Source organism: Cololabis saira, chromosome 6 (genome assembly GCF_033807715.1).
Source record: "Cololabis saira isolate AMF1-May2022 chromosome 6, fColSai1.1, whole genome shotgun sequence".
Classification (NCBI taxonomy): Eukaryota; Metazoa; Chordata; class Actinopteri; order Beloniformes; family Belonidae; genus Cololabis; species Cololabis saira.
Window position 1 is genome coordinate 5,720,314 of NC_084592.1, and position 12,817 is coordinate 5,733,130.

The window sequence follows — 12,817 nt, forward strand, 5'->3', positions numbered from 1 at the left end:
AGACTCGTATTTAAAAAAAAAAAAAAAGGGAAACACATTTTTCACCCAGCTATTTGCCAATCGTACTTAGAAAGCAATGCACAAACAGAACCCGAGGACTAAAAAGTACGTACCCTGCTTTGCAGTGCTGGGTGGACTTTGTGGCAGTGCCCGTTCCATCTTAAGGAGTTGTTTACTCACTTCATCCAGCAGATATGCATTTTGTGTGAGCGTGTAACATTCTTGGCTGCTCCTTCCCATCATCTTGGCCACTTCATCCAGCTCACGTTCACATAGGCTCATTAGCTGCCAGCAGCTGGCAATTTGCTCTCTTAATGACGACGACAGAAGTGCTTCTGGGTTTTTAACTCCACACTCCACCGCGGCCCTTCGAAAACAATCCAATCCTCTAATAAAGGATGGACCTTCAGTCCTTGCAAACAGGTATGGGTTCGTTTTTGACACACCTGCTTGCTCTCTGTGTTCAACAAGCAAGTCAATGGAGGAAACCATCCTGTTGGTTAGCAGAACCAGCATATTTCTCCCAGACTGACCTTCCAGTTCCAGTTGTGTAAAACTAGAACCAACTTCCAGCTCCAGTTTTGTGCTTTTCTTTACTTGATCTACAGAGGGCATAAATGTTCCTCTGTTTTTTCTTTGAGTGTAAGTTTGTAAGAGAAGTCTCCCAATGTTTCCTACCCTACCCCTGTTGAAGAGACATACATCTGCTAAAGTGGCTTCACTGAGCTTCTTCCATGTTGAAATGCTGGGGTTTTCATTCAGCTCTCTCCTCGCATCATCCTCTTCCCCTGTAATAAACCTGTGGAGCTTCATCAAATCTTCCGTTACAGTTGATTGGTCTACTTCCTCTTTTTTGACCTCGTGTTTTAGAGACTGGACAAGTGATTTGCGAGAAAAAGACTCTGTCCATTTTGTATCAAGTAGCTGTATGAATTTTTTCAATTCACTCTCAGTTTCACTATCCTCTGTCATGCGACTTTCTCCAAAAGCTATCTCTGCAGCCCGTTTCAAGGAGTAGCCGATCTTGGAGACGAGAGAGATGGTTTTAAACTTGCTGGAACTGGGATCGAACCCACTCATTTTTTTGACTCCTTGAATGGCCAATTCAAATTTGGAGGGGAGACATATTTCATGCAGGTACTTCACGCTACTGTCAATTTCATTTACAGCAAGCACAAACCTACCCAATTCCCTCATCTTTTGTGCAATATAATTAAATTGAGACTTATCGTCGTCGTACTTGGTAGACAACGCATTGCCGTATTTACAAATGAGGGGGTCAATTCTGATATGCCTCGAAATTTCATCCTGATGCATAATGTGGATGATTTCCTTGCACGTTCCCGTCAAGAACTCCGACATTGGAAGTAAATGTAAGGCAGTGATTTGACTCCTGGTTTTTCTCATCTTTTCAGCGGCCTTTTGATCTCCCTTTCTTACCTTGCATGAGTGCTCATGTCGCCACAAATCAGTTTTACGATAAAATGCAAAACAGTGCTGGCAAGGCAGGAAGTCTCGCACAGATATGGTGGGGTTCTTCATCTGTTTCTTGGTCACAATCTCACCCTCGCCACTTTTAAGAACTTGGCAGTTATGTTCATAGTCTCCTTTATTACGAATGTCATCGAGCAACGCCTGTCTAACCTTGGAACCTTTGGGAAAGTGTATTGCATGGGCAACATCCGTTTCCTCTGCATGCTTCTTTTCCAAATGCTTTGCAAGTTGGGTAAATGCCAATTTGCAAAACAAACAGAAGTGCTTTTTGACTGAATCCTTCTTCTCTGTATCTGCATTGCCAGTGTTTGTTTCAATCACTTTCTTACAGCTCCTTAGACTTGATCGCGTTGGTTGTCCGTAATCAATAGTTCTTCCACGTTGTCGCAGTCCTCTTTTAGCCATGACTTCTGGGTCCGTCTCAGAAAGACCTTGGTCTTTACCGTCCAAGTTATTTGGCAACATATCCTTTTGTTTCACTTTGTCATCCAGTTTTGTCATCTCTTCTTCTTCTCTGGTTGGATCCGAATTATCAATGTTTAAACTCATTTTGGTTGATAAAGCAGCATTTATGTCATCCAACATAATTTTTTCCTCTGTTAAGTTCACGTCTTCTTTTTCTTGACTTTCCAGTATATTGGATGAATTGTATGCTTCTTTTATGGATTTGGTTTTGTTACCCTCAACTCCATGGGTATTTTCATGGTCACTCAGTGTCTGTTGCACAGTGTTTGTACTTGCAGAACAGATTGGTATTTCATTGTAATTTTCTGGACCATCCAAATCTTGGGGAATCTTCCCTTTTGCGTTTGGAGTAGCGTTTTCACTTCTTGCACAGTCAATGTTAGAAGTAAAGCTAAGAGAACCACTTGAACTTCGCTCTTCAATCAAGCTCCGCTCTCCTTCAAATGATCTCCTCTCACCAATAGTACATTCCTGTAAAAGAACAAGTATATATAAGACTCATTGCCAAATCAGATCCCATGAATATTTTGAGTGAAATTGATGACATATTTGAAAATGGAATAAGAAATAATCAAATTTGTTTTGAATAAGAAATAATCAAATTTGTTTAGAATTTTAGTTAAAGGGTGGCTTTTTTTTGTACGTCCTTTTTACTTTTTAAACACTTCAGCACCTTGGTAATGCCCCATCAAAAACAGAGGTCATTCAAACAAAAGTCCAGGTGATGGCTACACATCAGTCGCATGTGACACCTTTCAAATCCTCAGCACAAAAACGACATGTGACCCATTCATGTGACTCAATTAATGGCTTTATTGGATCAAGCACTGTTTTGACATGACAAGTGTCTGACCAAGTAGACACTGGCTGTTACTTGAAATATTAAATGGAGTGAACACAATATGCACTGATCAAACTACATGCATGGCCTACGATAAAATAACTAAATAAAATATATTTTTGATGTCATATATACATGATTTTGGCTTTAACAACCATCGTCATTGCAGAATAAACTGACAATGTAAACTAAAGTGTCTAAGAGTCCAGGACCTTGTCAGGAACAGATGCAAAACATGGAATCGCCATGTCTCCAGCCATTCATATATTTATGTAGGTATTAATTCAATGTGATCTGTGCTACAAATGTTTTGATCAAGAAAAAGATCTCAGCAGCATGATTGTTACTAGTACATGCTGCAAACATTATGAAGTTATGTGATGCGTGTTCTGATATCATGTGCCTTATGTACCTGCTTTAAAATGGTTCGTCTTGTCCAGGTAGTTCTTGTGTTTACTTGCTTCTCCCACTGGTTTGTTCACTGCAATAAAATAAAATAAAATAAAAATAACAGTCTCTAATGTGCAATTTTTACAATATATAATGAAAAATTGATAATTATAAACATGCTACCACTGTAAAACTGCACATAAATCAAAGCTTTAGAAGATATTACAATACTCTGGTGACACAAACAATTACCAAGATTATAACTTTTTAAGTTTTCCTGACTTAAATTAATTACTGATACATGTAAGAATGGTTTGACTCTAGCAAAAGAACATGTTAATTGACTGACTTTTTCGGTCTCACTGTTCTTATAAAAATGATTATAAACTTATCTGAGCACAGTACTGATACATAAATTAAAATGGCAATATGGTTGATACTAGGAGATGACTTAACCAAAGTACCTTTCAACAGCTCTTCAAGCAAATAGTATTGCATTTCATAAAGTATAAAATGGTATGAAAGAAATGTCAAAACCCAGTAGAGATTACGGTCAACATATCACCAATTAAAACCGTACAGCTCCGATTAGACGTAAACAAGCTTTCCCTTTGGTACTCAAAACATTAAAACCGATAAATTACTCTTGCCAGTTCTTCTAGATAAAATACAACAACTTACTGGACTTGAGCAAAATGCTAATTATTTTCTGTCTTACATTACCTCAAAAGTGCCACATTTTGATTATACTAAAAAAGAAATACATTCTTACCTGGGTTTTTGCTGCAAAAGCAAAGATGGCTTGCAGCTGTTACAAACATCTTGAGGTGTTGAGTTAGTAGTAGAGCCCCAGCAGTTAAGTCTGGGTGTAGATCTTGAAGACCCTGGTGTAGAGTTTCGGAAATACCCCGCCTCCGCTGTATAAGCTTTGGAATAACTAACTCTTTAACTCTTAGAGTAGTTAGCTCTTCCAATATATGTATTGGAAGAGCTAACTACTCTAAGACTGATATGTTATTGGAGACCGTTCCAAAGAAGTCCAAGTTTAGTTTGATCAAATAAGAATCAGTAACAGATGACCTTTTCAGAAGAGAAGTGACTGGAATCACTAGCTACGCATTTGATATTATAAAATGTGTAACTTTGTAATAAGTTTAAAGTCTGCACTTAAAATAGAGAACATATTTACAAGGGGAGAAAGAAATATCCATGAATGAAAAAAAAAAAAAGATCTTGGTCAAATGTTTTACGCACTTTGAATAAATCAACCTTTTTTTCCCCAGGAGCAGGCGTCCAAACATTTGGCTTTTGTTGTTAAATACACAATGTTACTTTTTAAGGTTAGTGTGATTTTTATGATAGTCACCAATCACTTCCGCACATACACACTGGGGGCAACCAAGGTGCAAGCTGTAAAAAATGTGTTTTGGTCTCAGAACTGGGGGCTCAGGAAGCCACAAGTACAATATAAAATTGGGCACAAGCTGGCCAGTATGGAGAAAAAATAAATAAAATTGTTGGATGGGTTAATGGTGCTATAACATTCCCACTAACACTTTCAAGACAGGTGCACGTACCTCTTGTTCAAGATTGTAGTCCTCTTTGGAATTTAGTGCCAACTTCACAGCCATGTAATCTCCACTTTTCACAGCATCTCGCAACTCACCTGACAGGCACATGGCAGAAGAAGTTTAGAAGAACATACTTGAAGAAATATTACAAAACAAAGGAAACAACATTTTAATCAATTAATAAAAGTCTCTCTAAAAATAAAAAAAGGGATGCAGTTAATACATTAACAATGCATATGAGCAGTGTATTGTATTAATTTAATTTAATAACTATGGTAAACGTTTAGCACAGTAGCATCATATTATTTTAACAACACCACCTGGTTGCTGCATTTCCAAATGACAACAGACAATGTGAAGTACAGGATGTATTAAGATCCCAAAAGGAAAAAATAAAATCCTCTTTTACAACTGTAGTTTATTCTGCCCTCTAAAATCCAATATTTTCACAGAATGTGGTCACACTTGGGTAAATACGTGGTTTAGATAGGATAAAAAGAAACAAGGAAGCTTAGCTGATGACTTACTGAAGCTAAAAGCAGAGAACTCCTGAAAAACAACAGTTATCAGTCACTACAAGCGTCTACGGTGAGAAAAGGAAACACTCACTTGGTGATAATGGAGGACCTGACAAGATCTCATCTTCCCCGTTCAGGTGCTTCTGGAAGTCATCCAGCGTCATCCAGTCTAGGTTCAGGTCCATTCCTAGACTCAAAGTGGCTTGTCCTTTGTCTATACAACACACCATACAGAGAGGTCATTAGTTGGCAGGTCGATATATTTATTTGAACAATATTCTCCATATTTTCCTCTCCAAAAATTAATTCAACAAAATTTGAATTGTATTAGAAGCAAAACAGGAGTGTGGCATGTGGAAGGTAACCACACCTACCAAGCTTTTCAGCGCCCTCTGCTGGGTCCTGAGTGTCATCACATGCCATAAAGAGTCTGGGCTCGCTGTCCTCTCTCCTCTTCCTCCTGTCGTCAGTCGAGCTTCTCCTCTCCCAGGCTGGACGCTGCGGTTCTTCAGGCTTCTCCTTCCGCTCTCGGGACTCATCGGCTGGCTTCGATTTTCCTGTGGATTCTTCTTCCCGCTCATCACTGTCTAGGCTGAAGCCATAGCCAGATCTGGCAGCTGAAACAGAGGCAGACAGGACATCGTACCTCTTAGATTATGTGTCAAACAGATCTTGAAACCCCTTTTTCTGGTTGTTGGTTCCTCCAGTGCATTCAGGATATTAGAGCACGGATGTGTTCTCCAGAAAACACAGGCTGATGCCTCCACAACATCTTGAATTAGAGACTATCATTGGTAACAATGAAGGCTTGCATGTCTGAGTGGGAGGTCAACATCACAGAAGTCTGTACTCTCACCACTTCATTTTACTTTGTAACCCTCTGACTTGCAAAACAACAAGAGCTCTGTCGTCTCAAAAAAAAAAAAAACCAAAAAAAAAGAAGAAAAAAAAACAAACAAAACAAATCTGATGACCCTGGAGTCGTGGGATGTGTCTAGGGCTGGGGATCGATTCAAATGTCAAGAATCGATTGGATTCCGATTCAGAATCGATTATCAAGATTTGATTCGATCCGATTCCGATATTGATTTGGGTTAGTGTTATTAAAACTGTTTTTTGAGTTGTTGCATGAATTATATGACTGTAGTTATGCAAAATATTACTACTAGTATTATACTGAGATTCAACAGCAAGTATTGTCAGCTAATGATGCTGTAAGGACCAATCAGCTCCCAGAATGCTGATAGAACTGCTTTCAGAAACATCGTGGGTCAGAATTACCAAACAGATGGGGCAGCAAACAGAGACTGATGAAATCGGTTTGAATTTTTCCCACATTCTGTTTTTATTTGTTCCATTTTCGGTCTATTTTGGTTTTTAATTTTTGAGAATTTGGTTTTTTAGCATTTTCTGCAAATGTAACCCCAAGACAGTGTATAAAGTAATGAAATATAGACAATGTATGCAATTATAATTGAACACTTTAATGTTTTCATACCTTTAAACATATTTAAAGGCAAAAACATGGCACCAGTTATTCTTGTGTCCAACAAAACATTCCTTTTTTGGGGATAAACAAAAAAATAACCAAAAGTTGTAATGTAATGATGAAAAAAATACATAAATAAATAAAAATTAGGAATTAATATGACAATCGATTTAGAATTGGGAAATCAATTTTTTCAACACAGGCCTAGATGTGTCAGTGGTGGACGTATGGTGGCAGCAACGAGATGCTGCATATCTTTTATGAATCTGTAGTGGAAAGTTTAACTTAATTCACGGTCATCTGTTGGGCCAGTAGCATCAGGTCCAGTGACTCGTGGAAAGAGAAGCTGGTTGCTACAAGACTTGCTCATTGATTGTTAATATTCAATTAAGATTTGTGTTTAATGTTTTTTCGCTGTACTTGCATTAGATTATTATGGCCTCCTGGATGTTCAGACATTATGATGTACTTAGTTCCAAACATACCATCTGATTGCTTGGTTCGCTCCGTCTTCTCAGGCTCTGCTTTCTGAGCAGGAGAATCTTTGGCCGTCTTAGGAATCTTTTCAATCTTTCCTATTAGCTAACATTGGGACAAAAAGAAAATGTTCTCAGCATCTCATCGTTTTCAGGGAAAACACTTCAACGTCAGCAAATGAAAGAATCCTGCTAACGTAATAATGGAAAAAAAAGTGGTACCTTTGCAGATTTGCTGCTGCTCTTCTCCGTGACAAGTTGATGAACCTGGGGCCTGCGGGGGGCACGATCCTTTGCCTCGCAGTTTAACAGGAACTTTTCAAACAGGTTAGTTGAGCCACTGGCGTCCTTCGGTGCCAGCACCTCTTCTTTAGTAACCTCCTCCTCCTTTAACTTGGCTGTATTAACAGCAGTGACGGAGGATGAGGACGATGAAGATGACGTGGAGGAAGAAGGGACTTTCTGTGTTGCTGCTGGCGTGCTCTCGTTCCCTTTACTCTTAGGCTTTTTATGTAGAGTGGAGCTGTCACTGGAGTCTGACTGCAGGGCCGTATCCTCCTTGTTTTTGGAAGTAGAACTCTTGACCTTCGGAAGGCTGCTCTCTTTCTGTGTGGCATCTGCCTTTTTGCTCTTTTTGTCATGGATAAGGTCTTTGATGCCTTGGAGCTTGACTTCCCACTTCCCCCTTTTCTGTTTGAACTTATCATCGATGCCTGGCTTTTCCGCTGACTTGGTCAAAGTGTCTGTTGGTGCAGAATCCTCCATTTGTGACTCTGACGGTCCTTCACTAAGGTCGCCTTCTGCGAGAGCAGGGGCCTCATCTTCTGAGCTTTCAATTTTTCGCTCTTTCTTTGCTTTCTTTTTCTTCCCCTCTTCTCCCTTATCTTTCCTATGCTTTCCTCCCTCTTTCCCCTTTTCCTTCTTGTGTTTTTTAACATGTCCAGATTCGTCGTCTTCGTCATCCGAGTCAAGGCCACGCTTTTTTGATTCAGTCTTTTTCTCCTTGGGAGGAAGAGTTGGGGTTGGAGGTCTCTCCTCTTCTTCATCTGTTTCTGGAGCCGGGAGGGGCCTCGGCTCCTCTTTGTGCTTATCCTTCTTTTTTTTCTTTTTCTCCTTTAGAGATGGATCTTCCTCCTTTTCTTCCTGGAGCTTCTTTTTCTTCTTCTTCTTGATGGGCGCATCAGTTGGACGATCTTTGTCGCTGTCACTCTCCGAGTCTGCGTCAAACAAATCACTCTTCGTTGGAAGCGGCTTCTGATGAGAGAAAGGCACAGGCAATATCACAACGGTCAATCCTCATAACATGTCTCCAAAGCAAATTACTGTACAATTCCCAGGCAGATTGTCCATCCTGATCTTTTTTTCACCTATGAGTAGTACAAATCCTTCAAAATATCACAGGAGTCAACTTGCTGGATGGCTTGCAAGTCTGTCTCATAAATAAATCATGCTTATGCCAGTGCTCCATGTAGGCTGTGTCTACAAAAGTATTATTAATAGTATTCAGTAGATCTGACTTACCACAACTTTCTTGGTTTCGGCATCAGCCAAGTGCTTCTTAAAAGTCAAGAGGACTTCACGACAGTCCTCCAAATGAGCCTCTGGCTCCCAAGTGTCATCATCGGAGCAGTAATTCTTCCAACGAACTCTATACAGTACTTCACCCTGAGGGGCGAAGAAGAAACAAAAAGAAAATAAATGAACAACATTCCCTTCTAAACTGACCTATCACAGTAAATGATAACTGACAACCACCGACAATGTGCATCTGCCAACAGAATCCAAGCAGCCATGGCTGAAAGAGCACAATTATTAGTCTTTGAAAGAGGTTTATATGAATCATGAATTCACCAGTTCTAGCAGGCGTTAACAGAAATAGTGAGACAGCAGTAAAAGAATAGTGTTAGTATAATCTGTACCAGTAAAGACAGTTATTCAATCTGAAATAGTTTTACCATTATCCTGATATGTAGATGGGTATATGTTAGTAAGAAACTTTTGTTCAGAATAACTTCAAACTTTTAGGCTCTTTATTCACTCTGTGACACTTTCTAAGAGCCGTACAGCATGCTTATTAAAAAGGACATTTGTGTATTCAAATTATTATTTCACATAAAGTTACATCTAATGATTGTTATGTTGGTGACACCTTTAAAAGGGGATTGTATGATAAACTTATTACCTTGTAAAATGGACCATGAGTTTTTGTCCGGGCTAGTTAAACAACATTCAACATAAAACTGCCTTCACACAAAAGCACACGGGAAATAAAAATCAAGTTGAGCAGAAATATCACTAAATAAGTGTTTTGCCTGTCGGTGTGGGTTTGACAGAGTGGAAGTGATTTTCTTTTCACTTAAGAAAAATAAATAAATAAAAAAATTCATCTAGTTTGCAAGTGGGGATTTTTTAAATTCAAAGCTTCTTTCAAACATGTCATGAACACATTTAAACTTTGCAGCGTAGTGGGAAAGAAAAAGTGACAATTTAACCCCTCAAATGCCATTAAGATTACACTACAAACATCCAAACTCATTTTTATCCAAAAAGATACTTCATAACCTCAGCCATCTGGATGATTGAGTCTCTTCATTCTTAAATATTCACAATAGCTGCAGGACTTTCTGACCAGCCCTGATTAAAATGGAAATACACATATCAAAAATGAACTCAGCTCTGTTGCTTCTGAATCAAGACAGACAGAGACACAACCTGTCTGGTCTTTCCATCAATGATAACCAGTTGAATCATCTGCAAATTGACCCCCTCCTGCTGCAGTCGTCCTGCGGGTCGGCAGCAGGACTTGCCAGTAGTTGCTCATATGAAACTCTCGGACCACTGCAATGATGATTGCTTTTTTTTTTTAAATTCACAACCTGCTTGCAACATGCTTAGGTAGACGCCACATTTGCAAAGCCTTAATTTTACAGTAGCATCTAACAGATAGGTCCTCGATTTTGTTATCATTCCAGTTACATTTAGCTCATTTAATTATTGAAATTCTGAAAGAGTGCTCTGAGTATTTGTTTATTACACAGGCACTTTTAATATTTATCTAAGTTACTGCACAATCCAATCAGCATCAGGTTGTTATTCAGGTGGTTTTAGGGGGTCAGCAGGTCCTGGGCCATGCCCACTTCAGATACATCACCTAAATTAATGTGTCCCGCTCACCATATGAAAGGAATATTACCTGTATTATACTTTACGGTTTACAGTTCAGGTAATTTTATTATTATTATTTGTTGTAGATCTGTAACATTTACTTATTCAAAAACTAAAAGACGGTATTCAGACACTTGCTCTTTTCCAAACTTTATCAAGTATTAATTTGTTGGCCTATTAGTCCCGGAGCCAATGAATTGAGGATGATTAAGTGTTGCTAAAATGTTTTATACTTTGGTTGAAAGAAATTGCCCGAGCTGACCATATGTAATAAATATGTGTTAGTAGGAGTTTGGGAACAAAAGAGCTGATAAGACTTTTTGTGGACGAAGGAAACACTTGTGTTGTTTATTTCCATCTCTCCTTTCAACCGCCGGTAACCAACATTCACAGAACACTAACAGAAAAGTCATCATCATCATCGTTTATAACGGCTAGATTCTTGTGAATTCTAACCCTCTGAAACTACACAGTGTCTTGCTAGTGAGTGGACACTACATGTTATTAACATGATGTTCATGTTTTCTACATCTTAGTGGCAACTCCCAACAGCTATGATCCGTCTGCTGAAGCTCTACTGCTCCATGCTTTTGTCACCTCACCTTCCCCGCAAATGTTATCATAACACAGTGCACAGGTGAGGACTTTAACAACGGGGGCAGCTTGTAAAGCACTGGTGAGAAACACAAGTCCTGAGGTGGTTCAATCTGGAGATCTGCAGCATTTACACGTCGAGGAAAATAAAGCAGCGAAGACTTTCACACAAGACTCAACTCAAGTGCAGCTCACCAGCATCTCCTGTAGCTGATGCCATGTTTTTTTTATATACAATGCACTTGTAACAGGTTTGGATCAAGTGTGACAAACGACGAGTCAGGGGTTGTTTTTCTGCATTTATTTGCTGCAGAAGACACAAAAACACATCTAGAAGTCTTCTGGACCCTCTTTCTGCTCCTTCATCAGTGAAACACAGCACTGTGAGGAGTGACGTAATGACCTACGGAAGCCCAGGAGGGACAGAAAGAGGACACAGCCAAAAAGGTAGTTTCCTCAAGAGACGCAAATAAAAATACAAAAATAAAACTAATTGAGATAAAATTCACAAATATTCAACAAAATGAATAAATGGTAAATAAAATCCCCAAATACAATTTGAAAACAAAAATAATTAAAGTGCATTTTCCAGCTCTGTTCCACACTTACAGTACAGTTTATTGATCAACTGATGGATGTACGAGCTTACAGCAGCTAACAGCTAGCTCCCCTGATAAGTACACACGGGGGGAAATCTACGTGTCTAACCAGCGGAACCCCAGTAACCCTGCAGCATGCCCAGTAAAGGTACGGGTATAGTGGGTTGGTGGTGTGTCTGAGCGGCTGGGGGGGTGGTGAGGACAGATGTCCCTGGCCTCGGGACGGGCTGCAGCACGGCCAACACGGACCCGGTTACACCTGCACTCTTATATCTGCTATAACTGCACACAGGTGTTCTCAGAGTGGGGGTTTGTGTCTGGAGCATGCACCGTGAGAGTGCGGGGTAAACACAGCCCGCTAGCCGGCTAGCTCACCTCCTCCACCCGCATGTCTATGATCCGCTCCACCTCGTACACGTCCTCCTCCTCGCTCTCCGCAGGGTCCTTGGCGGGCTCGGATGCCATGGCTGTCGGGGGGATCGTTAACTCACTAAATACAACGCTATTTTGGCTCCAGAGCCGGCGCGGTGTTGATATGAGGAGGAACCGCGGTGTAGCTGGCGGAGTGTCCGCAGCGCGGAGCTGCTGCTGGTGCTGCCAGGCCGACCAATCACCGCCCTGCTCGCTGCCAGGCTGACCAATCACCGCCCTGCTCGCTGCCAGACCGACCAATCACCGCCCTGCTCGCTGCCAGACCGACCAATCACCGCCCTGCTCGCTGCCAGGCCGACCAATCACCGCCCTGCTCGCTGCCAGGCGGACCAATCACCGCCCTGCTCGCTGCCAGACCGACCAATCACCGCCCTGCTCGCTGCCAGGCCGACCAATCACCGCCCTGCTCGCTGCCAGGCGGACCAATCACCGCCCTGCTCAAGGCTGCGTTCACTGACCCGCGGAATCCCCAGCTGCACGTTACCTTCACACGGCGGGGACACGCAGAAATCACTCAGCTGGGAAGGTATTAGTCTGTAGATCCAAAGATCTCTGGCTAATATGCGTTAACAGTTGTTAACAGGTTTACAGAGCGCATTGATTGAAGAATTGTAATATTGTCATAATTTTTCACACAACCATACAGTAGGTGGCAGCACCAATCTTTCAGGTATACTTGACACCTTTGAACGTGCCGAAATAGCTCAGTTGGGAGAGCGTTAGACTGAAGATCTAAAGGTCCCTGGTTCGATCCCGGGTTTCGGCAGCAGTCTCAGTTGGAAG

The 12,817-nt window shown here is 40.8% G+C and overlaps 1 protein-coding gene and 1 non-coding gene across 4 annotated transcripts in view; one reads left to right on the forward strand and one right to left on the reverse strand.

Moving 5' to 3' along the window:
* The window catches only part of mphosph8 (M-phase phosphoprotein 8), a 29,321-nt gene extending 17,122 nt beyond the window's left edge, over positions 1–12,199 (reverse strand). Inside the window, exons 1-8 of one of the 3 annotated variants that reach the window (XM_061723090.1) lie at positions 11,978–12,199; positions 8,766–8,909; positions 7,467–8,495; positions 7,254–7,350; positions 5,654–5,896; positions 5,371–5,493; positions 4,768–4,856; positions 114–2,430 (exon numbers count right to left, since the gene is read on the reverse strand). In XM_061723090.1, the coding sequence (XP_061579074.1) occupies positions 114–2,430; positions 4,768–4,856; positions 5,371–5,493; positions 5,654–5,896; positions 7,254–7,350; positions 7,467–8,495; positions 8,766–8,909; positions 11,978–12,067 (4,132 nt within the window). In that variant the 5' untranslated portion in view covers positions 12,068–12,199. Of the gene's footprint in view, positions 1–113; positions 2,431–4,767; positions 4,857–5,370; positions 5,494–5,653; positions 5,897–7,253; positions 7,351–7,466; positions 8,499–8,765; positions 8,910–11,977 lie in introns of all 3 variants that reach the window. The other 2 variants (XM_061723089.1, XM_061723091.1) reach the window with 2 other exon arrangements.
* A 528-nt stretch (positions 12,200–12,727) lies between these two features.
* trnaf-gaa (transfer RNA phenylalanine (anticodon GAA)) lies at positions 12,728–12,800 on the forward strand. Its single transcript has one exon. It is a non-coding gene; the product is annotated as a tRNA-Phe (tRNA).
* Positions 12,801–12,817: the final 17 nt, after the last annotated feature.